Source organism: Carlito syrichta, unplaced genomic scaffold (genome assembly GCF_000164805.1).
Source record: "Carlito syrichta isolate Samal-C Ts95f unplaced genomic scaffold, Tarsius_syrichta-2.0.1 Scaffold289019, whole genome shotgun sequence".
NCBI lineage: Eukaryota > Metazoa > Chordata > Mammalia > Primates > Tarsiidae > Carlito > Carlito syrichta.
The window spans coordinates 56,678-83,832 of record NW_007233115.1 but is presented as its reverse complement, the minus strand read 5'-3'; the positions used below and the strand labels follow the sequence as shown (position 1 = coordinate 83,832).

General features: G+C 44.6%; 1 protein-coding gene across 1 annotated transcript in view; it reads left to right on the top strand.

Moving 5' to 3' along the window:
• LOC103256188 (integrin alpha-9-like) overlaps positions 1-27,155 on the top strand; it is a 199,028-nt gene that overhangs the window by 118,742 nt on the left and 53,131 nt on the right. The window contains exons 8-11 of the mRNA XM_021710451.1: positions 1,937-2,016; positions 6,798-6,887; positions 8,949-9,057; positions 15,122-15,229. Coding sequence (XP_021566126.1) covers positions 1,937-2,016; positions 6,798-6,887; positions 8,949-9,057; positions 15,122-15,229 — 387 coding nt within the window. The remainder of the gene's footprint in view (positions 1-1,936; positions 2,017-6,797; positions 6,888-8,948; positions 9,058-15,121; positions 15,230-27,155) is intronic.

The window sequence follows — 27,155 nt, the reverse complement described above, 5'->3', positions numbered from 1 at the left end:
TTCTCAGCAAATCACTTGAACCCATCAGCCCACTAAATTTACTTGATCTGAACTACAGTGGCTCTTATGTCCATGATTCCTCAGCCTCTTTCTGTCTCTGTTCCTCATTCTGTCCACATTCATCTTAGGAGGAGGGAACCTCAAGAAGTGGCTACCCCTAGAAAGCAGAGTCCACAAAACAAGCGGAGTCAGGCCAAGTCCCAGTGTGGTCCAGGTGGAGTGGGGTTGGGAGTGAAGGAGGAGGACCCTGAACTGGGGACACTGTTGCCCATGGTAACATACATGGCACCTCCACAGGAAAATTTAAATGAGTAACAGATCATAGACTTAGTTGAAAAACTTTTAGCAGTTGCCACTTCACTGTAAAATCGGGCCTATATCAGAAATCAAACCCAAGATGTATCTTGCTATCCTCTAGTAGAGGATAAGTTCTGTCAATATTTATTAACTCTCAAAATAGTTCTAGTACCCACAAGTAGAAATATTGGATGTTTTTCCAGCTGGTAATGCCACCACTTTTCTCCCACATATAGATGTTAAGATCTGTAGCATGACTAAACCCCTGGGTTGAGTTGCAGGAGTAGGGAGCGATTCCCTGGAGAAAGTTCAGTGAGGTCGCCCAGCAGGGACAGGGGCTCCCTCTGCCTGCAGCCCAGCTTGCCCTCCCCGTCCACCCGACTCTGAGGGTCTCCAGGCTGCAGACCACCTGCTAGACCTCGTGCCTACCCTTCCGCCCACTTTGGTTAGCCGCATGTATCTGTCTCTCACAACCAGCCTGCCCAGCTTCCAACCTTCTGTTCTTCTAGGCCTCCATCTCTGATTTTGACTTCTTACCCAAATCTTTTGCCTCTCCTCTCACCTTGGTCCTCAGTGTTTTCTATTTAATTCAGATCTCCTCTCAGTTCTGACTCTCCATGGGCGTAGACCCTGACACTCCCTTCCCTCATGCCCCCCAGCCCTGTCCCTGCCTTGTCTGCCTCTCCATGCCCCACTCTCGCTATAAGCAGACATGACCCCTGCAACAAATTTCTGCCTAGCAAGGGATGTCCATGTCCATGACAGATGATGGTCCAGTGTCATGGTTCAGTGTCCGTTGCTTTCACATAGCATTCAGATCAGTAGAATCCAGTGTTGCAAAAATCAGACCTTTGCCTAGAATTTGCCATAATAAAACCCAAATATTTAGATATTAACTGTCATAGGCTCCTAAGAACCACTTTGTCCAACCTTCTCTTTTTATTGAAATGCAAAGAGATTAAGTGTCTTGGCCAAGGTCACATGGTAGAGCCTGGTTCTATAACCCCTAGGGCTCCTTCCACATTCCTACACATGTCTGACAGATATATGTGAATAGCGTTTGCTTAGAGCGGTGTTCCCTAAATTACAGGACACTCACCACGGGTGGTGGTGCACTAAGATGATGTTAGGTGATTCATGAGATTATTTTGAGTGTTACAAGTCCTGGGCTCAAGCAGTCCTCCCACCTCGGCTTCCCAAAGTTTTGGGATTGCAGGTGTGAGCCACCATGCCCAACCCTAAATTGTCCTTTTAAAATAATCTTTAAACGAAAAGAATGAGGCAATGAAAATACAAAGCAAATATCACAGGTAATATGATTTGCAGATGTGGCAAAAATTGGGGAGATGATATGCAACTGAGACTGAGAAAGTCTTGGTTGAAGCCTGCGAATCTGTCACTTCCTAAAGAGACCTCAGGGCAGAACGGGAGCAGCATGCCAGCTCTGGGCAGTGTGCTTCAGGCTTGGTCTTGCTGTTAAAGCTATGCGTCTAGCCTGATAGTCAGAAAAATACACATAAAAAGTGAAGTGTGTCATGCAAATGAGCTTCCAGAGGCTGTAAACTGCAGAAGATTTTAGCAAACTGGGTTTAAGTTTGGAATGTCTGCTGATGCCAAACACCGCTTCCTTTTTCCCTAGTATGAATTCAGTGTGATCTTTGACACAAGCCACCTGTCTGGGGAGGAGGAAGTTCTCAGCTTCATTGTTACTGCTCAGAGGTAAGGGGGGCTTAAACAATTTTTTCAAAGAGAAGAGATTTATGGGACCAGGAAAAGCCATGTTCTGGTGATACTTTGAAGCTCCTCAGGAGCTAAGGAGGAAAAAATGACTACTCAGTGATAAAGCCCCCAACGGCACAGTGGAATTGGATCTCCCTGGAATGTGGTTGTCTAGGACTACTTGTCTGCTGCTGCTTATGTAGCTGCCACTTCAGACTGAACTGGGAGGGACTGGACATCAGGCATTGGAAGTAAAAATTCTACAGTTGAAAAGAGACAGATCCAGAGAGGTGAGGCTCCAGTCCAGAGTTGGTTGTTGCCTTCCTGTTTGGTCGTATGTTTCCCAATCAGACACAGGTCCTCTGTGGGTTGTCAAGTAGCATCTGCTGCTTCTCATGGATGTGCTGCTGCCTCCCATGATGGGGCAAGAGGAGGGCACCTGCAACCTGAGGGCCTGGCCTGTTGGGAGAGGCCCAAAGAGATGCTCCTCAAAAGAGGGCTTGTCCTGGGAGCCAAGTGGACAGAGAAGGAGAGGGACAGTGTGGTGGCAGCGCCTGTCTCCGTGAGTATAAGCTTGCCCCTCTCCAGTGTAGCCTGTGGGTACCTGAGAGGGTCTCTGCGGTGTTATGAGATGCCTTCTCAAGCCGGAATCCACACATAACTTGAAACAACATTTAGGTAGTGCTTAGCTGACAGCTCAGATGGAGGGAGAGGCATTTAGGTGGGTGAGTAGGGAGACACATGCTTTGATTGGGGTGGCGATTGGACACCCAACTCAACCTTTTTATTTAATTTATTTGGAAGTGATTTTCAACTTAACAGAAATGCTGCAAGAATAGTACAAGGAATTCCTATATACCCTTGACCCAGCTTCACCCAATGTGAACATTTTGCCTCACCTGTTTTATCATGCTCTTTCTGTATATAATTTTTTCATAATCATCTGAAAGTAAGTTGCAGAAATCATGCCCCTTGAACCATAAATACTTCAGCATGCATTCCCAAGAACAAGGCTATTCTCTTAAGTAACTACAATATAGTTATCAAATTCAGGAAATTTAACATTGTGACAAAACTGTTATCTAATATGTAACCCATGTTCTGGTTATGCCAATTATCTCACTAATATCTTTGTAACCACTTTTTTTTTTAGCTGATCCACAAGACGTGGTTATTTTCTGTTAGCATTATTTTCAAGATCACGTAATTAGCATTCACATAAAACATGACTGATCTAATAGAAATCTGTGCAACACGTGGAGAGGGGAGACTTCATTCCCATTGCTCAAATTCAGAAGGGCTTCCCTGGGGTGGTGGCATGTAAACAGAGGAGTCTATTTTCAGTCTGAAGCAATAAAGGCACAGCAGTGAGAGTGTCCGTGGTGCAACATGCTCTGTTACACCCATGTAAGTGGTGGGCATTGGAGTGAATTGGGGGTCCATGAGGCTTCTAGAAGAAGGATGGGAGCCCACAAGGGCAGTAGGAGATGGGAATGAAAGAGGAGCTGAACTGTGGGGGACAAAGTAGCCTCAACAAGTCTGAACTACATTCTGATGGAGTGAGGAGCCACTGCAAGTGTTTGCAGAGGGGAGAGGCACAGTGCAGCAGCTTGGCCAAGGGCACGAGACTGTTGTATGTAAAATGGGAGGCAGTTGCCCCCCAAACCTGAAAATTCTCATTCTCTGGCTGTTTTTGGGAGCCACAGAAAACTCACCATTGCTGGTGCTCTCTTGGTCCTTCCATGCCTGGGGCAGTCAATATCCCTAGAAAGACAGCGACATGGAAGAGATTTCCCTTGTCAGGAAGAAACTACCTGCCTCCCAGCCTCATTCAGGGCTAATCAGAGGAGCCAGAGAGGGCAGGAATCCAGCAGCATAGATCGAGATTCATCTGCTAGTATAACATGTCTTCACACCAGCGGCTCTTTGGTTTCGGATGCACGTTGGAATCACCTGGGGAACTTGCAAAACTATGGGTGCCTGGTCTACCCACCAGAGATGCTGACCTAGTTGGTCTGGGGTGAGCCATGGGCCCTGGCATGGCTCTCATGAGCAGCCAAGGCTGAGAACCACAACTTATAATCTCTTACTTTGTGCTGGGCACATTTTCTCTCAGTAAACAATAATTATGTACCTACTGTTCACCAGTTACAGTGCTAAGAGCTGGGCTACAGGACTATGCCAATAACCTAGTAAATTCAAGAACAACCCTAGTAGACCTTAACATTGCATCATAGCATCAAGGGAAGTCTCGTATTTGAGCTCCAGTAATCTAAGAATTTCTAAGGTTAAGGAGACTGCATTATCTTTTAAACTTCAACAGAATATTTCAGGCACTGGCTTCTTTTCAGGCGTTGATGAAAACATGATCTTAACTGCCCCAAAGGGCACCCCAACACTTGACTCCCTTCTGTGACAGAAAGATCCTCAAAGCTCCTTATCTTGAAAGCCGCAGTTAAAATATCAGTCGTTCCTTTCTTCCGTCACCACCCTTTGAAGGTCTCTTGCCTACTTGTAGATTTAGGAGGACATAAAACTGAGACTAAGCAGTTTCCCAAGGGCCCTCTCTCAGCAGCATCAGCCAGGCTTTGCAGACCGCTGGAAAGCATCCCAGCTCATGAGCTTGCGGAGTGATCGGGAATCTTTTGATGTTTGGCTTCTTTATCTCAACTTTTCAACTTAGCTCATTCTGGAGCAGTCACCTGATGACAGATGAGACTGTCGGGTATGAGCCACCAGTGGCTACAGCGATGGACAAATGGCAGGGCTAGACCTGGCAGGATGTGGGGTGGAGAAGGAGTGGGCCAAGATGGTGCCCACAGCAGTGATCCTGAGGCTTGTATCTCCCCCTTGGGAATGGAAGGGCCAGGAGGTTAGGCTGTTGTGGGTACCTGATCCTGCTGCTTCTGCAAACTGGCTGCCCCTGAGGGACTGATGTCACCCCATGTACGGAAGACAGATGAGGAGCCAGGGCAGTGACTCTGGCCCTGTGGGGTCAAATGGCACAGAGCACCATTGTTTCAGAACAATAGGAGAGCGCGGGAGGGATGTGAGGGCTATTTAAGTACTGTTGCCATTCAGCACTTGCTGGGTGGGAGAGGAAGGCAGGGGCCAGGGCTTGGAAGGGACAAAGGGAGGGCACAGAGCAGATGGGAACCCAGATGTTCAGGGAACAGTGTGGTGGGGACTGGTCAGGACAAACCGAGCCCAAACCTCAGCAGGTCTGGGCAACTCTTATGTTCACCCTGAGGGTGAACTTGGCTCTTGGCTGGATCCCCATTCACCCCATGTGGTGGAACCAACCATGAGTACCGGGTTCAGGAGCAAGCACCCAACAGCCATGCCCTTTCCCAAGGCAGTCGCTTCCCTAGAATAGTCATCACAATGTATATTTGAAGTTTAATAAAATAGACAAGGGAAATGAGATCTTTTCTCTCCTTCCTTCTCCTCTTCCTGTTCCTTCTTTTTTCCTTCTCCTTTTTCCCCTCCCCCTCCACCCCCAATCTGGTATCAAGAGCTGGAATTGCAGTGGAAAGAGCCCTGGTCCCACAGAGCTGATTGGAATCTTAGCTCTGTCTGGTTTGCAGTGGGGTCCTGGGCAAGTTACCTAACCTAAGCTGAGCTATTCCTCCCCTGTCAAAGGTGGGTAATCCCTCTCCCTCTGGAGTTACTCTGAGGCCGGTGAGATCATGCTCAGATATGCCTAGCATGGTGCCTGGCACACAGTAGCCATTCAACGTCATCAGCCCTCGTGTGTTCACCTTCCCAAAAGGACTTCATAGGGATCTCCATTCCATGCTTCTCACCCCAAGGGGAATACCTGACATGGACATGCTAGCCAGAGTCTATAGTGAGAGCATCTGTGATGTTTATACTGATGCAGTTGGCCAGGGCCTCTTTCCTGGGCTTGGCTGTCCCTGGATGCTGGTGATCCCTCCATGGGGAAACATAGCCACTGAGGTCCAGCAACCCCCTTAGTGGCCACAGTTCCTTAACTTCACTGTTGCATTATTCATGGAACAAACACTTGTAGAAGTAGCACACTGGCCGGGTGCAGTGGCTCACACCTCTAATCCTAGCACTTTGGAAGGACGAGATAGGAGCATCAATTGAGGCCAGGAATTTGGGACCAACCTGGGCAACATAGCAAGACCTCATCTCTACAAAAAAAAAATTTAAATAAAAATAAAAAAGTAGCACATGTAGCAAATGTCTCACCCATAGCCCCTCACCATAACTCACCTTTCCCATAAATCCATTGGACAGCTTCCAGCACCTGCCACACTATGGATGTATTCTTTGGCCAGAGCCCACTCACCTGTGTGACAGGGCAGGTGCCAGGGAATTCATGCCACCCTCCCCCGCAACCCAGCAGCAGCAGCAGCTCTCAAGAGTCAGTGGATAAAGGCCCAGCTCCCCACATCCTCAGCTGGGAAGACAGACACTACCTCCCAGAGTCCACCTGTGAGACTGAGCCCTGGTATCTCCAGGATAGCATGCCTTAATTGCCCTCTTTTCCTCCCCTGTCCCCATACTCCCCACTGGCGTCCCCTGGGGTCACCTCCTAAGCTACTTGCCCTCACATCTTTGTGTGGAACACAACTAAGACAACAGAGTACCCTCTGTGACTCTGTACAGGGACCAGAAATAGAACCCAGGACAATGAGGTGCCATCCACCTTTGGAGAATGTAGAGGTTCAGCTCTTAGACAGAGCAAAGCAAGCCCACAGGCAGGTGGCTGGCGCTGGCCAGTGCTCATTCCTTGTCCTCTCCTTGTACAGTGGCAACGTGGAACGCACGGAAGCCCTGCATGACAACAGCCTCATGCTGACAGTGCCACTCATGCACGAGGTGGACACTTCCATCACTGGGTGAGTAGCCCGGTCCTGGGTTGCCACAACCCAGGAGTGCCCTCCAGTGGAGCGCAGTGCTTTTCTTGTGTTTGCAGGAACCAGGGCCTCTTCCACCCCCATTCCTCCCAGCGTTGAAAAGCAGGCAGAAGCTTTAGCTGCAGTGACTCACACTCTCTCCCTCCTTGTTTTCTCCTCTGTCCTAGCCACCCACCCATGTGGTAGATAGCATAGCACAAGAAGTTTGATGACAAGTTCAAACCCCATAATTTCTTTGAACATTCTACACACCTTTCCATGCATATATTCCCACCCACCCTCCACTCCTGTAGAATGCCATTATGGTGGCAGTCAGTGTGGTTCCTAGAATTAAAATCTCAGCCAGAAGCTGCTGGGTCAGAGGTTACCGCCAGATGTGTCCACAGCCCTGGCTCACGGGCGGGCCGCCTTTCTGATTAGTTTCACAGTCCACACTGGCTTTGCTCATTTTGTTAATTCCTCCTGCAGAGCCAGAGGCGGCTCTGCCTGGTGTCTGTGATGGTCTGGAATGGGCAAGGAACTGTCGCGATGGCCACACTATCGGTCCAGGTAAAGTCCACGGCCACTCAGTGCTGCTGGCATTGTTGGAAAGCAAGGCTGTGGTCCTGCGGTCTGTGAGGACCCAAAACAACCCGGGTCGGTTTTCAGCCAAAGCCCAGGCCTAGAAAAATGAGAACTCAGTTCCTGCTTCCAGCTTCAGAAAGCAGAGCACATACCTCTTTGATAGTGGAAAAAACATTTGCACAATTAGTTTAGATCAAATGAGAACCCTTTGAACTCACGACCCAGATGCAAACTGAACTTTCCGGAGGTTCATGGTTTCTCATTTTTCAGTTTTCAAGTGCTTCTGGGTTCCAGCCTTGCCTGGAAGTTGGAACACTGACCCCTGGCAGGAGGAGCCATTCCTGCACTCACTCATGCTCTGCCGGGAGCCAGCAGGCGAGTCCTTGGGCATTTCTGCTCTTGGGCTCTTGGCATTTTTTATCATGTTTTGTAGACATGAGGCACTGGTGGAATATCTTTGCAAATTAGCATATTTTTGCCTCTGTTCACAGCTCTATTTTTAACCATTTAGTTTATTTACTTGTCTCATCAGAGGCACGGTGAGAATATACCCAGAACTAAGCCCTGTCCTTGGAGACAAAGAGAAAACACCCTCCACACACACTTGATCTTGTGGTCAGGCCTTGGGAGACTTTGCTGTGAAGTGTTAACAGCTCCTGCTGAAGCCCTCCATTAAACAAAGGAGTCGACCTCTGATTTTTCCAGAAACGTAAAATAGCTTTTGCCATTCGATAATGCTGGGATCTCCCAAAGTTACTAAAATAATGCATTTAAATTGAAAATAGATGAGTTGCTGTCCATTCAGCATTGGTCCCCAAAGTCTTACATCGTTGTGTTTAGGTAAGTAAGTGGCTTCTAGCATCTAGAATTCTGTACTCATCTGGGAGTATCAGTCTGAGCTCTGTCTCCTTTCAGGGAATTGTTCACACAGTCAACATTACAAACTGAGCTTGAATTCTTATCACTTCTTATGTAGCCTCTTTGGAAGCTGAGGGAAGAGGATGTCTTTGAACTGACTCTACTTTCAAATACCTAATTTCTAGTCATCTCAGCAGTCTGACACATTAAGTGTTTTAAATGAATGTGTCATAGAGTGGGGTTAGGATGTCAAACATATAATTCACTTACATTTATTTTTTAAAAGCTTATAATGACCTTCAACTCATAAAATATTTTTCAAATAACAAAAAAGGAAATTTATACTTTAATAATCCAGTTTTTAAAACTCAAAGCTACCATAGCCTTTCTTCTCATTTGAGAAATGTAATCCCACCACATATCTCTAGATGTAGTAATGGATGTGACCTAAGATGAGAGACATTGCTAGAAATGTCTGTTTTGAAAGCATCGTCTGGCCATGTCCATTCATAGGAGAGAGAAGTAACAGTCCTAGAAGGGAAGAATTGGTTGGAAGACACAGCATAACCCTAGGTGCTTGACTGCGGGTTAGGATGATGGATTCATGCTTTCTTCTTTCAGAATAATCTCTCCAACCTCCTTCGTGTATGGAGAGTCTGTGGATGCATCCAACTTCATTCAGATGGATGACCTGGAGTGTCACTTTCAGCCCATCAACGTCACCCTTCAGGTATCCACCCCTGGAGAACACCTCTGTCAATGGGGTCCAATGGAAGGGCCCATGGGACAGCTCTCCTACTGAAAGACGATAAAAGGGCCAGGCTTTTCTGAGGAGAAGCCCTTCCCAGCCTGGTTGGCTGGTGGGGTGTGTGTTATGTGTTTGTGTTATCTGTAACCACACGCAGAATGAATCCCTTCTCTGTCTGGTCCTCTGCCATGCAGGCCCCTCTGCTCTTCAAGACTTGGGAGGATTGCTGCCTGTGCAGAATATAAGCTTTCCCAAGAAGGCCCCTACATGGTTGAGGCCTAGGCCAAGGTCCCAGCCCAAGTGGTCCCATAAGGACCCCTTTTAGTTCTCCATCATTCTCCACCTTCTGGGCAGAATGCCCCCGAGGAGCTACTGTGTCCTTTCCTCCTGGGGTTTTCATGCCAACTCAGCCAGAAGCCCACTCCTCCCACTGGGGAACAACCTTTCAGAGGTTCAGTTTTACAAGACCAAAGCAGTGTGGGCATGTGCAAACCCCCCATGGGAAGAACTATGCTGCTCCCACACTGAGCCAGGGCTGGCTCGCCCCAGGCACATAGGCATGGTTCTCCCAGGTCCACTCAGTACAGACTATGGACATCGTGAAGGATACTGTGCCTTCTCTTAACTGGGAGTTGACAGATTTTTTCTGAAAAGGGCCACAGGGTAAATATTTTAGGCTTTGCAGGCCATATGATCTGTGGCAACTAGTCAACTAGGCTACTGTAGTGTAAAGGCAACCTTAGACAATTCAGAAACAAAACTTTAATTAGTTATGGACACTAAAATTTGAATATCATGTAGTTTCCACATGTCATGAAATGTTACTCTTCTTCTGATTTTTTTTCCCTAAGCATTTAAAGACATAAACCCATTCTCAGCTCACGGTCAGTAGGGCAGCAGGCAATGGGCCAGATTTGGCCTTGGGCTGTAGTCTGCTGACCCCTGTTTTGAAGTATGAGTTCTCAGGGCCGTGCTTTCACCCTGTGAATCTTTGAATGTAAAGCTAGAGGGACCTGAGCATCGTCCAGTTCATATCCCTCAACTGACAAGCACAGGAAATTGACAGATTGGGAGGGTAGGCCCAAGTGAGAAAGGATGAGCTGGGAGAGGTTGGGCTGGGGCTAGGATCCCACGTGTCCCAGCACCCTGCTGTGTGGATGAAGTGAAGGATGCGGAGATGGACCCAACTTGCACATGGCACCAAAATCCACATGTCACAGTTCCCAGAGCCTTTCCTTGCGCCTTATACCCTTCTTCATGAAGAGGATGCGTTCCACTCTGGCACTCACTGCCATGGCTAAGTCAGTATTTTTTTCTTCACCTGTGTCCTCTCCTGGGTGGACTTAGGAGATGACAAATAATGACAGGATGAAAGTCCAGAGAATGCAGCAGTAAAACATTTGTGAGTTCTGGTAAACAATGACCTTCCTCTCTCCAGAGTGTTCTCCCAGCAACAGACCTCCAAAATCATGATAGGTAACACATGTCCCCAGCCTGGAGAGGATGTGCCTCCCGGCCAGCCAAGCCCCAGTTGTCATACCTTGCTCTTGATTTACTGGGGAGAAAGGGAGAGATGGGATGAGAGCTTGCTTTTGAGACCATAGAGTGATCGCTGTGAATAGCTCCTCTGTGTTTCTGAATTACTTCTCAGAGTTTGTTTGTTTTTTGCCTTTGATTTTTGTAATTGGGTAGGAGACAGATAAAGACCAGATGGATTTATTTCATTTTGGTTGTTTTACTCTTTCCTACTCCTTTTGTTTTTGAGGTGTCTTTCAGTGAGAGATATGGTCAAGAAAATTATTTAGAAGGGTTCAAATAACACAGACCATGGAATGAAGAGGGTATGAGTGCTGAATGAAGGCAAGAGAATAGCAGTTAAATGAAAGATACTGAATACTTTTATCACCCACTTAAAAAAAAAAGGGAAAGAAAAATCCAAGGGTATGCAGTTACAATTTATCCTTCCAATTGTTTCCCTGAAGGTGTTTTTGCAGGGAGCTTAAAGTTTGGTATTCAGGCAAATAGCTGTCTTCACATCTGACCTGAAATAGGAGCCAGAACAGAGAACCCCGGGCCTAGGGAATGAGTGATTGGCCTGCCCCTTAGGTAAACTCTTCCCTGACCCATTGCCTGAGGGAGCACACAGCATTCAATCCAGATTGAAAGAGTTAACTGGGTCTAGAAGATTGATAGTGTATGCCACTGAAGAGAAGGAGATTGTTCTGTGTGGCAAAGTCCACCTTTTCCTTGGGAATTATCTGACGACTCATTTATTGGCATAATTGTCATTATCATGGTCATCCTGCAGAAAGGTCACTGACCAGATTGGTGGTGACAATGGCCAGGGAGTACAAATAGTGGGGGAGGAGGGACCAGGAGTATGGAAAAGATCCTTCCATATTTCCCTGTTCCGGCAGCATCATTCCTGAAGAAGATCACAAGACTTTCCATATGAATGGATTTTTTCTGTGACTTTTCAAATTCATTATTCAACAAGCTACATAATTGTTTAAATACTCCATTGCACTTACGGACAGGAGAAAGGCAGAAATACTCTTCGTGAGCCCACTTGTCTATATTTCATCACAGTTTTTTTTGTTTTGTTTTGTTTTGTTTGAGTTGGAATCTCACTCTGTCACCCAGGCTGGAGTGCAGTGGCACACTCACGGCCACCCCAGCGACAACCTGCTGGGTTCAGGCGATCCTTCCACCTCAGTCTTCCAAGTAACCGGAACTACAGGCACGCGCTACCACGCCCGGCTGATTTTTGATTTATCGTAGAGATGAGGTCTCACCAAGTTGCCCAGGCGGTCTCGAACGCACGGACTCAGGCAATCCGCTCACCTCGGCCGAAGTGCTGGGATTACAGACTGGGCCACTGAGCCTGGCCCATCACAGTTTTTTAGGAGACAATACTTTGTTGATCATTGATAGGTCTTTTGGGCATCAAGATTCAAAGCATTTTCTCCCAGAAAAACAATGGGGAAAAGTAATGCAGATGTTACACGTTAACATTTGCAGAGAAGCCAATGTGAAGACATTTGTTAAAAATAAATATGATAATATAAGCTCTCCTGTTTTCCTGGTTCTGATGAGTGAGACTGAAAATCCGAATCCTTATCTTTGGTGCTCACCGCCAGTCATGCTTGAATTGGGAATTCCTAGACATGTCAGGAGGTTTCTTCTCAATTCCATGCTCTCATGTTTCTTTTCTAATTAATTATTTCAGTTGTGGTCAAATACTCCTTCCTTTCTTGTGTCTTAGAGTTGTTTTGGTGAATTTTGTTCTTTTTACAATCAGGAGTTGGTAACCACCACTCATCTACTTCTATCATTTTTAATCTATGTATTCCTTGAAGTGGAAGAAACTATTGATTCACGCCTATAATCTCTTGAGAGGATTGCCTTAACCCAGGGGTTTGAGACCAGCCTGGGCAACATGGCGAGACCTTATCTCTACAATAAATCAAGAAAAATTTGCTGGGCATGGTGGCACGTGCCTGTGGTTCCAGCTACATGGAAGGCTGATGTGGAAGGATTGCCTGAGCCCAGCAGATCAAGGCTGTGGTGGCCGTGAGCTTGCCACTGCTCTCCAGCCTAGGCCACAAAGTGAGACTCTGACTCAAAAAAAAGCAAAGATATGGTTTTCTAAAGAATAGCTGGCTAGAGCTAGATCCTCGAATGTCCTGTCATACATAAAGACCTGGTTAAGTTTCTGGTCCTTTTTTTTTTGGCTCTGCTCTTCTGACCTCAATTTTGGAGATACCTTGAGTCCCTGAATTCTCTCTCTAGTTTCCAGGCCACCAAGCAGCATTTCATTTTTCCCTCTCTCCTACCCATCTCTTTTTTAAAATTCATTTTTAAATTGACAAATACAAATTGTATATATTTTGCTCATCTTGAAAAAAGCAACGTCCTTATTGAGATATTATTGCATACCTTAAAGTTCATTTGCTTAAAGTATAAAACTCAATTATTTTATTATGTTTACAGAATTGTGTGGAACTATCACCATAATCTAATTTTAGGACACTTCCCCAAAATAAAATTTTATACCCATTAGCAGTAACTTCCTATATTAATTTTCCATTGCTGTTACAACAAATTACTACAAAATCGGTGGCTTAAAGAAGCACACATTTATTATCATAAAGTTTTGGAGAACAGAAGTCCAACATGGGTCTCATTGGTCTAAAATCAAGGTTTCAGCAGAACCAAATTCCTTGCTAGAGACTCCAGAGGAGAATTCATGTCTTGCATTTTCCAGCTTTGACAGGATGCTAAATTCTTTGACTCATGGCCCCCTACCATCTTCAAAAGTCAGTCCATAGTCAGTCTAACCTTTCTTAGGATGCTACCTTCCATAGTCAGTCTACCCTTTCTTAGGATGCTACCTTTCTGATTCTGACTCCTCTGCCTCTCTCTCCCCTGTTTGAGGGCCTTATGATTACAATGTGCCTACCTAGATAATCTTAGCTAAGATTAGCAACTTTAATTCCCCCTTGCTATGTGACATAACATTCACAGACTCCGCAGATCAGGAAATGGACATATTAGGAGTTCTCTCATGCTTCCTATTCTTCCTACCCTCCAGCCCTAGGAAACTACTAATCTATTTGCTATCTTTATACATCTGCCCATCTTTTTTATTCCACTTCATATTCCGTTTCTTCCTTGAGTTTCATGTTCAGCCTTTGTTCTGGCTCTTAGCTCTTACTGGTCTCTTTGTGGCTGCCACCTTTTTCCTCATTTCTTAGGAAACGATTGACTTTTGGAGGCATATAATGAAGAGGATGGTAGGGAAGATAGGAGGGGTAAAGTTTTACAGAACCAAATGCTGGGACAGAGGAGAGGTGCACAGATGTCATCAAACCATATTAGCAAGAGATGAGCTATGAATCACCCAGAAACCAAATCTACTAGCTTGTGTAGCAAGAAGAGCCTTTCTGAACATAGATTAGATCACTTGGTTTGGGGATGACCCAACGTAAGGATCTCAGTTATCTCAAACTGTCAAAGAAAGAGGTTGGACCAGCTCACTGGTTCTCAAGGGGAGGTTCCTGGGCCAGCAGCATCCACATCTCCTGGAGACTTGTTAGAATAGCAGATCCAAAGGACTGGGCATGGTGACTCATGCCTGTAATCCCAACACTTTGGGAAGCTGAGATGGGAGGATTGCTTGAGGCTAGGATTTGACACCAGTCTGGGCCACATAGTGAGACCTCCATCTCTACAAAAAAAATTTTTAATTAAAAAAAAAAAAAAAAAAACAAGCCGGGCCAGTGGCTCAGCCTGTAATCCCACGCCTTTGGGAGACTGAGGTGAGTGAATTTCCTGAGCCTGCGGGTTTGAGACCCGCCTGGGCAGCGAGACCTCATCTCTACAGTAAAATAAAAAAATTAGCCTGGCATGGTAGCACGCACCTGTAATTTCAGCTACTTGGAAGGCTGAGGCAGAAGGATTGCCGGAGCCCAGCAGGTCGAGGCTGCGGTGGCCGGGAGCGGCCACTGCACTCCAGTCTGGGCGACACAGTGAGACTCCAACTCAAAAAAAAAAAAAAAGAATTGCAAATCCTCCAGCCCTACCCAAGACCTACTGCGTCAGAAACTCTGAGCATGATACCCCTCACTCAACCCCTCCCCAACAATTTGTGTTTTAGCAAGTCCCTTGTATTATTCTGATACTATACTAAAGTTTGAGAACCACAGGACTAGATTATGTATCTGAGTTCCTACTAAGTGTAATAGTCTGTGAGTAAATTTCAGGTGTATAAAAATAAACATAGTTTTTGGTAAGAAGAAGACAAATGCTAAATGGAATAAGGTAATTTGAAAGTTCGGAATTTTAGAATACATATTAGGATTTCCATTTCATTGAAATTCCCCATCATTCAATATTTTGCTTTACTTCAAGTCATGACCTTTCTAGATCCAAACCCTAGAGTTTCCATGTGTGATTTCAGAGAATCTTAGAGTATGTTGCATGACATCAGATGAAGATCTGTTATTTTCCACTGAAATCTGCTATGTCTGTACTGCACCCACAGGTCTACAACACTGGCCCAAGCACCCTTCCTGGGTCATCTGTCAGTATCTCTTTCCCCAATCTCCTCTCGTCTGGTGGTGCAGAGATGTTTCACGTCCAGGAAATGGTGGTGAGTCCTCCATTTGTTTCACTCTTGTGTTCAGCCTTGAGCCAATCCATTTGAATTTTGTATTCCAACCAACCCAGATGTGCACCCTGAGGTCCCAGAAAATTTAATTCATTCTACCCTTTGGAAATGTATCTGGAGAAGCCAGGGGACCTGTAACACCTGAATTTCTAAATTTCTAAATCGAGACAACTTGAATAATGCCATAAGATGACCTCCTCAGGGTTGGGGAAGAACTGGTTATAAACCCATCTCCTAGGATGGCATTTACTGGCTCTTGGAACCCTTGGCGACTTTCTGCAGTCTTGTATGTGTCAATGAATGCATTTTGCTGAGGAGAAAATTCACAGCATTCATCCAAATTCTCAGAGGGCCACTGATGCCTGAGGATGAAGGATTGCCTGTAAGACATAAGTATCACTTGAAACTCAAGTTTATATGCAGAATATGCAACTTCACCTGAACCTGAGACCACTGTTGATGATTTTGTCTCAAGAGAAGCTTGCCAACTGGTATGTGATTGTTGCTGCCACCTCCTTGAAACATTTTCCTTTGCTCCCAGGACATCACCTTCTCCTGGTTTCACCTTTTTTGCTGCGTCTTCTCATCTCCTTGACTCCTAGAATATCTGGGGCCTCCTTTATTATACAGCCAATCTCCAAGATCTCATGACTTTTTTTTCTTATTTATTTTATTGTATTTTAAAGATGTGGGGTACAATTCAGGATTAGGTATATAAGTGGTCATTGTCCAGGTAAAGTTTGGGCCTCTCTTTGGTCCCCACTTTGCCTGGTTTGAGATCAGGTATCCTTACTAATGTTGTGTATCCCCCACCCCCCACCCTGGCAGTAGCCCACTACTGCCAATCCCTTTCTTATAGTATTAGGGTAAATGTTCAGGGTCCGCTTATGAGTGAGAACATGTGGTACTGGATCTCATGGCTTTAAATCCAGTCTGGGCTGATGACACCAAATGTTTCTCTCCAGCCCAGACTTCTTCCAGGAATTCCAGACTTTGACAGCCAACTATCTTCAGGCCATCTCTATTCGCTTGCCTAACGGGTATTTCAGTCTTCTACAGGACTGCACTCCTGACAGTACCATCCCAAACCCGCTTTTCCCACAACCCCACCTATCTCAGCCAACGGTGACTCCGTCCTTCATTTGCTCAGGTCAGACACCTGAGGACATCCTTGACGCCTCTCTTTCCCCACATACCACATACAATCCATCAGCAAACCTAATACCTCCACCTCCACAACAAATCCAGAATGGTATTACCACTTTCTTTACCACCTCCACTTACTAGCTCCCTGGTCCATGACACCATCATCTGCCACTTGGGTTATTGCACCTGCCCCTGCACAGAGGTACCTGCTGCTTTCCTGCCCCCACGACGGTCTGTTCTTGCAGCAAAGCAATTCTTCCAAAATGTAAGTCAGGTCACGTCACTCCTCTGCTCAAACCTTCCACTGGCTTGTTTTGTTTGTTTGTGTATCTCCTTCCCAGATTTCTCCAGCAGCTCTGCTGCTGGACTCCCAGTTTTTAGCCTGTTGCTCTCTGACCTTATCTCCTCCTCCTTTTTCCCTCTCTTCCTGCTCCAGCCATACCCGCTCCTGGCTAGCCCTAGTGCACACCAGTCACTCTCCCATCTCCAGAATTTTGTGCTTCATCTTTCCTCTGCCTGGAACACCCTTCCTTTAGCCACTCACAGGACCTGCCACCTCACCTCTTTCAGGTGCTTGCTCAAATGTCACCTCACTGAGACCCTCCCTGGCCAGCCTCTGCCCCAGCATGCCTCAACCCCCTTTCTGGTTCACATTTCGCCATCACTCTCATCAGCAGCTGACATCTCTATATGTTCTTATTTGACCAATTTACCTGTGTCTTGCCTGCCCCCTACAATATGAAGACAGTGATTTCTGTCTGTCTGCTCACTGCTGTATCTCCAGGACCTTGGCATATGATATATGCTCAGTAGGCATATGTGGACTGAAAGAATAAATCCACAGTATGAAACAGAATTGTTTGTTCTTTCTGTGTGAATTTGAGAAAGTCTTGTATCAATATAAATCCTGACAGAATCCTTTTGCTCAGCAGTTTGATTTTTGACTACTGGGCAGTGATTGAACACATCTAACTTGTGACCTCGTATCAGAGTGCTCTTGGAGCTACTTGTGGTCTCAGGCTCTTGGGTGACAACATGTAAGGTTGGTGCCTCCTGGTGAACTCCTGGAAGGACTGGGACACAGAATTCAGGAAGGTCACTGCACAGGGAGTCCGTGATGAGAGAGTCATGAAAGCATTATACTTTATGTGGGCATGTGAGGGACATTCAGCCAAAGAGACAGTCTTTACATAGAGAACTTGAAAATCAGGGCATCAGGGCCCGTAGTGTGTGACACAACTGAACCCAGAGTTGAAGAGGATATAACCATAGAGTGGAAGCTCAGAAAATATTGTGGGATGGTGATAATCGTTTCTAGCATTGCTGTCCTCTTGGGTACTGTGGGCACCATGTGAGTGTTGAATGTAGGATAGGCCAGCCCTCCTGAGATGCCTGCTCAGCCATTGACATTGCTCATAATGTTCCATCCATGCTTCATGGCTTACCCTTGTCTGTGGGCTCTGATGACCTGGCAAGAGAAAAGCCCCAGTGTTCTGTACCCACAGTGTACCATGGACTTAGCATGAGATTAACAAGTCATTCATGCTCCTGTCTGCCCTCTTAAATATTATTAACCATATTAGCCATGCCACCTCTTTCCCAACATCTAGGACTGTTCTTCTCACAGAACATGCTTTCTAGGAGTTAGTGGTTTACATGACCATCTACAGTGTTGGAGAGACATTTTTTCTTCATAGGCAAAATTATTTATTGACCAAAATAGGAAAGTTAAGTCACACAGACTCTGAAGGAATCTCAAAGCCAAGTGCACCCCTTTTGCTCTTGACTAATCATTAGGTCAAGGAAGAGCCACTGGGAAGGATTTTGGGGCACAATTATAAATAGCTGGCTTGCATGGAAAGCATTAGAAGTGGTTTTCCTGGGTCGGGAGCAGTGGCTCACACCAGTAATCGCAGCATTTCAAGAGATCGAGGTGGGAGGATTGCTTGAGCCCAGGAGTTCGAGACCAGTTTAGGCAACATAGTAAGACCTCAACTCTACAAAAAATTAGCTGGGTGTGGTGGCATGCGCCTGTAGTCCTAGTTACTTGAAAAGCTGAGAAGGGAGAATCATTTGAGCCCAGGAGTTGGAGACTGCAGTGAGTCATGATGGTGCCACTGCCCTCCATCTAGCCTGAGCAACAGAGTGAGATCCTGACTAGGAAAAAAAAAGTGATTTTCCTAAAGACTTGTAGAATTGCCTATCTAGCTGAGTGACCCTTGAGCACCCCTGTGATGTGAGCTGGCTGCATTCTATTCTTGGAGTTCTCAGAAGCAAACGCTTTGGAGTTTCAAAACTATATTTAGCATTTCCATAAAGTCTGTAACAGAATTCCCTAGGGTGTATAAACCAGCGTACAGTCAAAAGCCTAGGGCATTTTCATAGTAAGGAAAAGTGAATTTTCTGGCAAATCTCACTAAGCAAATAGTAAAGCTCTCTGGTGCTCTTACGAACAATCACCTGGAGACCAGGAGGGCAAAGGGACTAGAAATATAAAAGCAGATGCATGGTGCGCTGTAGTGAAGAGGCAGGAGTACCAGATCCTCACCCTCCTCCTTAAAGCTCAGATGTGAAGCCCGGCTCGGTGGCTCAGTCTGTAATCCCGCGCCTTTGGGAGGCTGAGGTGAGTGGATTGCCTGAGCCCACCCACGGGTTCGAGACCCGCCTGGGCAACTTGGCGAGACCTCATCTCTACAATAAAATCAAAATGAGCCGGGCGTGGTAGCTCGTGCTTGAGTTCCGGCTACTTGGAAGGCTGAGGCGGAAGGATCACCGGAGCCCAGCAGGTCCAGCTGCGGTGGTGGGGAGCAGCTACTGCACTCCAGTCTGGGTGACAAGGTGAGATCCAACTCAAAAAAAAAAAAGCTCGGATCTGGGAGCAAAGGCCTCCTGGGGCTCAGCCCCTCCCTAGCTCATTAGAGGGTAGGTGTGACTCAGAGCTCCTGACAGTAGCCACTTTGACCTTCTGGGCTTTTGAATGGAGCAGGACTTTCATTCTGGGGATTCATGTGGTCTGGTTCAAGTCAAAACTCACTCCTATTAGGCAAAACCAGCACTTATTCTCTTTATTGCACTGAGAGGTGACCCTTTGACCTGGTGGCATTCCCTCCCCTCCACACTCTCAGCCACCACCTTTCCCCACCCACCAACAGGCTACTGAGCAGCTGGTCACCAGCTGGCATGGTAAGCCAAAAGCATGGTAAGCCAAAAGCAGATTACAGGCATAGAAGGTGGGCCCATCTGTCATCCCTCCCCTCTCCTCGTAGAACCCTCAGATTGTTTCTCTCCCTTTAACAGTGCCCTTAGCATCCATATTGCCTGTGGTCATCACCCATGTAGAATGTTGGGGCTGGGCTTACCAGCCTGGTAGGTCCTAGGCCCTGGGTCTGGCACAGTTTCTCAGCCGTTGGTTCAGAATTTATTTAGAAATCACTAGGGCAGCCTCTGGGGTCCCTGGGCAAAACTAACCTGCCTCTGTGTTTCACCAGAGTCTTTTGGGCTTGCCCAAAGAATTTCTGGGGTCCAGCTGTCTGTGAGTGGAGACATGCCTTGCTTATATAGGAGGAGTTTTTATGGGGAACCTAGTGAAGTGTAGCCACTCCATATTCCCAGCCTCGGTTCATAATCTCCTTTCCCTATAGTAAATGCCCTGAGTGCCTTCATTCTGTTTATATTTTATTTAGAAACAGAGCCTTGACGGTGGCCTAAGGAAAGACTACCAATTTCCATCTTCCCACCCACTGGGGTTGTGTGAACTCCTGTGGGGACACACTGACTTCTTATAGCGTACGCGCGCGCGCACACACACACACACACACACACACACACACACACACACACACAACGCGGACAGGTCACTGTGGACATAATGTCCACCAGGAAGCCAGGTTGGAATGACTGTGAAAATAAGAGAGAGAGGTGAAGAATGGCAGACCTTTCTAGTCCACCTAAAATAAACCAATAATAAATCATTCTTGACTTGTTCTGCAAACACTGGCTGGGCAAGCACCTACTATGTGCCGGGCTCTGAGAAAAGGAATAAGTCCCACATCTGCCCCAGAAGTTCACTGTCTTGGAGGAGACAGATACATAAAATGCCCTTGTAATACCATGTAATAAATGCAGTAACAGAGTCATGCCTAGGCCCAAGGATACTACAAAGGCTTAGAGGATGTGCAGGAGTTCACCAGGAGAACAGGTGAAGAGGAGAACATTCCAGATAGAGGGAATAGTTGCCATGTGAGTGTATGATGGGAGCAGTGTCTGCCATGGTTGGAGCCACGCCTAATTCTCCATTCTCTCTACTGAGCTTTTATACACATTGGCAAAGGTGAGTGCTCAGTGTGCCTTCCTCAGGATATACAACAGATACATATCTTGGCAATATGACAGAGAGAACTAAACCATGGTCATTTCCTGTGACAGTTACTGCATTAATCACTGTGGTCCACACTGTGGACCTGCATCCTCATTTCTGCTGACTTAGAACTGGAGAAGCCCCAGCCCCCTGCTACTAGAAGGTGTCTAACTACAGGTCATGGACATTGTCAGCAAACGATCCTTAGGCCACTGCAGGGGCAGGGACTATTGACCTCTCTCATTTACTCTGTCCTTACTATTGGGCAATAATTCTAAAGAACTGACCTGATTTCCAGCAAGTAAAACAGGATGAACCAGATAGCCCATAGGAGGCAGTTTATGGCCTCTTGCTCCTTAGAGAAGGCTTCTGTTTGAGGTGAGAGTATATCTTCTCTCACAGTTCTGCTTGATTGGAACTGACCTGAAACATTTAACCACTTCACTTTGTTGCAGTTCTTCTGCAGAGATGAGACATTTAATAAGGCCCCTGAGCATGGGGCTGAGAGCGCCAAGATGATACATCTGTCACAGCTATATGGCTTATGAAAGGAAGGCCATTTGAATGTCATGGTGTTTGTTGCAAAGTTAAGTTTCCTCACAGTGTATGCAGGTTCAAGGGAAGATTTGGGAGGTTTTTCCCAGACCTCAAACTTCGTATGATGAAACTAAATACCTGTCTCTGTGAGCAGCTTTCTCACACTGAAGGAGAAGGCTTTGGGGTTTAGCTCTTATTATATATAAGAAGGAAAAAAAGTCCTAAATGGTAGTTGATAGAAAGCGAAGGGCTGGGACTTTATTCCAGGATGAAGGACTGGGTCTGAAGAACTCTAGCATCAATCTAGAAGAGGCAAGAAATGAATGTCACACCATTCTTTATTCTTGCTGCAAAACCACCTGAAAACATTGACCTCTCTGACTTGCTTTGCTCTTGCTATTAGGCAGAGATTCTAAAAAGCCGACCTGATTTCCAGGATGTAAACTAGGGTGAGGATGAAGGATAATTTTCTAAGGAGACACATCAGTACCTTTGCCATAGGGCACCATTAGGATATTGCAATCAATATGATATGGATACGAATATCTATTAGAATATTCTAAGTTGGTGCCGGATTTATATTTTAGAAAATTATAAAATCTCCCAATGCATGCACATTAGAAAGGACTATCCGTGATGTGGTAATTTCTGCCAAAATGAGTCAGTTGATGTGTGAACTTCAATTAGTTTATAAAAGTTGCTCATAGCCCTATGAGGAAAAGATGTACCTCATATATCATTTAAGAAGCTTAAAATCAGACATAAGTGGAGAATCACTTTGTTTTCCCCGAGTTGATCTGGGGAACTGCTTAATAAAGAGTGGTGTTGGTACCATCAAATTCATTGATATAATCAAAGGCTAAAGAATGAAGAAATTTCTCCTGAATAAGTGACCCCCTCCCCCACCAAAATGAATGCCATTTATTGCTGTCTCAAAGCTTTCATGTGCTGTCAAATCTAATCCTCACAGCACCACTGCGAAATAAGGTCGCTATCCCAAGTTAAGGAACCAAGACTCAAAGATTTGCCCAACCTTATAGAATTGGGTTTGTTACTGGATCTGTCTGGCTCCAGAGCTTGCATGCTTCCCACTGTGCTGATCCCACACCCCTCCTGGGAGCTCTGCCCACTCTGTGGTCACCAGTGGCAGGCTCAGTCAATGGGACAGACAGATGAGGAGTAGACCATCAAAATCACCCACCAACTGAGGAGCATCAAGGCACCAAGTGCAATCAAAAGGATAACTAATATTAGAGGCTACAGTAGCAAGGCAAACAGAAGACCTTAGAATAAGTAAGATTGATGTCTTCAGAGTGATGCAAAAAGATAGTGTTTCCATAAAATAGAATAAACTAGAGAGTTGTAAATTTAAGATTTTGATCACTCAAATAAAACCTCAGTATATGAGCTGTTTGGTAGAATGAATACAAAATAATAAAATAGTAGGTTAGAAACTTGGATTTTCCAAATGTAATGCAAACGAACAAAAATGCCAGTTAAACTTATTATTCCTTTTTTAATAACAATCTGGAGTGAAAATCCCAGATGATCACAATACAAGAGTTAGAAGGCAAGAGAGATGAAAATGAAAGCAAGCCAAGATTCTTGTCTTGCTTAGGGGGAAGATCTTATGTACCAATTAGCCCAAGGCTTTGGTAAAATAAAAATGTTTACATATGTAAAAATGTTAAGGGCAGCTTAAAAGAATAAAAACAACGTAGAACATCCAAACCACTAAAGAAGAAGAATGTAAAATCTAAGAAAATTTAAAACAATCTAAATAGATCAAGAAGAAAAAAAAATGGATATAGATAGATAGATACAATAATATGGCAGGGATAAATTTAAACATATCAATAATTGAAATAACTGTGAATGGATTAAATGCCCTGGTTAAAGACAGAGACTCTCAGATTGGAATTTTAAAAATCCAAGCACAGTAACTTATAAGAGACACAGCTTTAAAATTACCCAGAATGGAAGACATTAAAAAAAAGGCAAATGTCAACCCCAAACAAGAAAGAATAGCATTATTAACAGCAACCAGGATCTAACTAAAAGCCCTACAAACATTAAACAAGACAAAAAAGATATTTCAGAGTGTTAAAGATTCAGTCCACTGAGAAATTTGTAACATAAATGAATTTTAATGTAACCAACAACACAGCTATAAATATAGAAAGCAAGATATTATAGAAATACAAGAAGAGATTGACACACTACAGTCATTGCAAGAAAATGGAATATTTTTCCTTTAAAAATCGTCACACAAATGGCATAAATTAATGAGCATTTTAATAATGCAACTAGCAATTGTGATCTCTTATACAGAGAGAGAAAGAGAGCCCAAGACAGAATTAAATCAGAAGGTCTGAGTTTCATGAGTGCTCCCTTGCTTACAACTATGGTAACCTTGAGGAAGTTATCTAAACTCCCCAAGCTTATTTTCCTCATCTACAAATGAGGTGATAGTAGTACCTACCTCACATTGTGAGGATTGGAGAAGCAAATGTCTATGGAGTGATTAGCAGAGATCCAACACTTAAATAAGGGAATGCGTGATCTTTTCGAGCATGTGAACCTTCACAGATTGTCCTCGTATTACACCACAAAAACAAATCTCAATAGAATTTTAAGAGGCAAAGCAATATAAACCACAGTCAGTGACTACAATGCAATAAACTTGGAAGCTAAAAACTAGAGGTTAGTCAAACAAACAACCAAAAACATATCCACTTGGGGATTTTTAAACACTTTTAAAAACTTTTTAGAAAAGAAGAAATCAAAGTTGAAGGGATGAGCAAATCAGAAATGAAAAGCAACAAAAATTTTTTATATAAAAACCAACAGGATTTAGACAAAACCTACACAGAGGAAAATGTCACCCCTTACATGTAGAAAAACAGGAAAGATGAAAAATAAGTGACCTTATTTTGACAACAGAAAAGCTAGACGAGGAACAATAAAATAAACTCAATTCTAAGAAACTAAAACGAAGGTATTATTAAAAACAAAGAAGTCATGAAATAGAAAAAACAATAACAAAAGTATTCCACGTCAGTGAAATCAAAAGCTGGAGTTTTTTTGTCCAAAAAAAATAGACAAACTTACAACAAACTTGATTAAGAAATAAAAAGTGACAATGCCAAGCAACACTAGAGATGACTTTTCAAAAAACAACCATACTTGTTTGAGGAAGATTTTTAAATTATACGACTTTTTCACAATTTCACTCACATAAATATAAAATCCTAATAAGATATGCATGAGATTAAAAAAAAAAGTCCAACTAGACTAATTGCCTTTTTTAAAAATGTAAAAGTAGGCAAAGATCTATACCATAAAAAAGCATCAGACCCAGGTAGTTATATAGGAAGTTCTACCAAGCTTTCAAGGAACAGAGAATCTCTGTGTTTTATAAGCCATTCCTGAAAGTAGAAAAAAGATGAACAGGCCGGGCTCAATAGCTCAGCCTGTAATCCCAGGACTTTGGGAGGCCGAGGTGAGTGGATTGCCTGAGCCCGTGTGTTCAAGACCAAACGGGGCAATTTAGCGAGACCTCATCTCTACAATAAATCAAAAATTAGCCTGGCACGGTAGCACGCACCTGTAGTTCCGGCTACTTGGAAGGCCGAGGCAGAAGGATCATGGGAGCCCAGCAGGTTGATACTGGGGTTGCCGTGAGTGTGCCACTGCACTCTAACCTAGGCAATGGGGTGAGACTCCAACTCAAAAAAAAAAAAAAAAGATGAACAGCTCTTTCTAAAAGACCAATATAACCCTGGTACAGAAACCAGAAATGGAAAGTGGGCACACTCACATGCAAAAAGGAAACTGTAGGACCATTTGCCAGGACAATTTTATTTACTCTTCCTAATAACTTGGTGAGGGAATGGAGGCACAGAAAAGTCAGAGGACAGCCAGGTTAATTTCGCAAGTGATTAGGTTGGCGTTCACCTTAATCACTACAATGTAAGCACCTGCAGGACTTCACACCATCATTTCATCTGAAAGTGTAGATGTCCATCAGCGCTAGCATCCCCTAGAAATTAAAAACAGAGAAATGCAGAATCTGAGGCTCCACTCAGAGTTGCTGAGTCAGAATCTGCATTTTAACAAGATCTCAGGATGATTCCATTGTGTGTTGATATTTGAGAAACACTGGTCTGAAGCAGGATACCCAAGTCTCTCTGTGCTCTCATCTTCTCATCTGTAAAGCAATGATGACAGTCCTTGCCACAAGAGGCTATTGTGGGGACTTTTTATCCACACATTCATTCATTGAGCAAATGTTTTGCATCTAGCATATATGCCAATCACTGGGCTATTTACAGAGATGAAAACGGACAAAAATAATTTCTAGCCTTCGTGTTTCTTACATTCTAATGGGGAAGACAATAAATAAGTAAAACATACAGTGCCTTACATGATGGAGAAAAATTAAGGAGACAAAGGGGCAGGGGTGGGAAAGGTAAATTTAAATACGGTGGCCAGGAAAGGTCATACAGAGACTTTCATTCAGGGTGAGGGAACCAATGCTATCTTACAGGAGTCCGTAAGGAGATCTGCTTTGCACATAAAGGCCCTGCCAAGTCAGTTCCCTGAGAATTTTCTCCCCCTTGATTTTAGCCCTATTTGTTTTCTGTCCTTTGGAAAACCAGCCCCTCTGCAACCCCTGCATGGTGTTCAAGCTGGACGTCCCGAAGTCTCTATGTGTGTCCTCACCAGCGTTCATTCTAGGGGAGTTTTCTGCCATGACGAGAATCACATATTTTGTTGGCAACAGCAATTGATATTGACACTGATTTTTAAAGCCTACACATTTCACATCAGAAAAGTCTCGGGTTTTATGATTTAGCTGTGGTTGGAGGGTAATTGCAACAAGCAGTCTCCCCTGAAGCCACCTTGCTGGAGGCTCAGACTTGTACTAGAGCCAGACCTGGCGCTTCAAACAACCCAGCAAATAACCCCAAAACAAAATAGAACAATGGACTTTGCTTTTCAGTCTTTGCTACTCTTCCCCATCATAAACAGGCTGCTTTTTCCCCTCTTTACCCATAATCTTTTCTGTAGATATTCAGGCTTATTGCACCAAGCCAGCTCTCTGGGTGAGAGGTTTCTTCTAAGAAGGAGTCAAGGCTTGGAAACCCCTCTCCTTCCTGCAGGAGGAGATGGATTTACAGCCTTAGCATGGATTTGGGGGATATATGATCCAACTTTCTATCTCTGACGGAATACAGTCAAGATGCCTCCACCGTACAACAGAACCACATTTCCAGCAAGTTCTCTTCATTAAGCCATGCTTGTATTCCTCAAATCCCTTGTTATGACTATCTGCAACTCTTCATGCTCTGATTTTCCCCTGACCTTTTCTTAGCTAAAATGGAAAACAATTGCCTGGTTCCCTCTTGTAGAAAAGTTGAGCTATTACCTCAATTTCCCCCTTCTCTTTCAAAAAATGTTACAATTCCTTTAATCCTCTTCTTCTCATCATAGGGCATCCTCTTTTCTCTCTCCATAGTCTCCAAATAAATAAAAATTCAAAACTGAGCACCACGTACTGTGTCTTCTTATCCATCCTCTCCTCATCACAAAGGACCCGGTATACCATTTGAGAACTTCAGACCTAATAATTTCTCTATGCCAACTTCTAGTTCTAATAATTTCTCTGTGTCATGCTCAGAGACACCCCTGAGATTCTCAGTAAAAAGACCAACAAGAGATCTTAGTGGCCAAAACCTTGAGGTCCAAAACCTCCCATCCGCCATTTTGTGCAATATCCTCTGCCCCCAACTTGACCGCTGGCCTTGTCTTCCAGCTTCTAGACCATGGAGACTGCTGAAGGCTCTTTTTTTTTTTTTGAGTTGG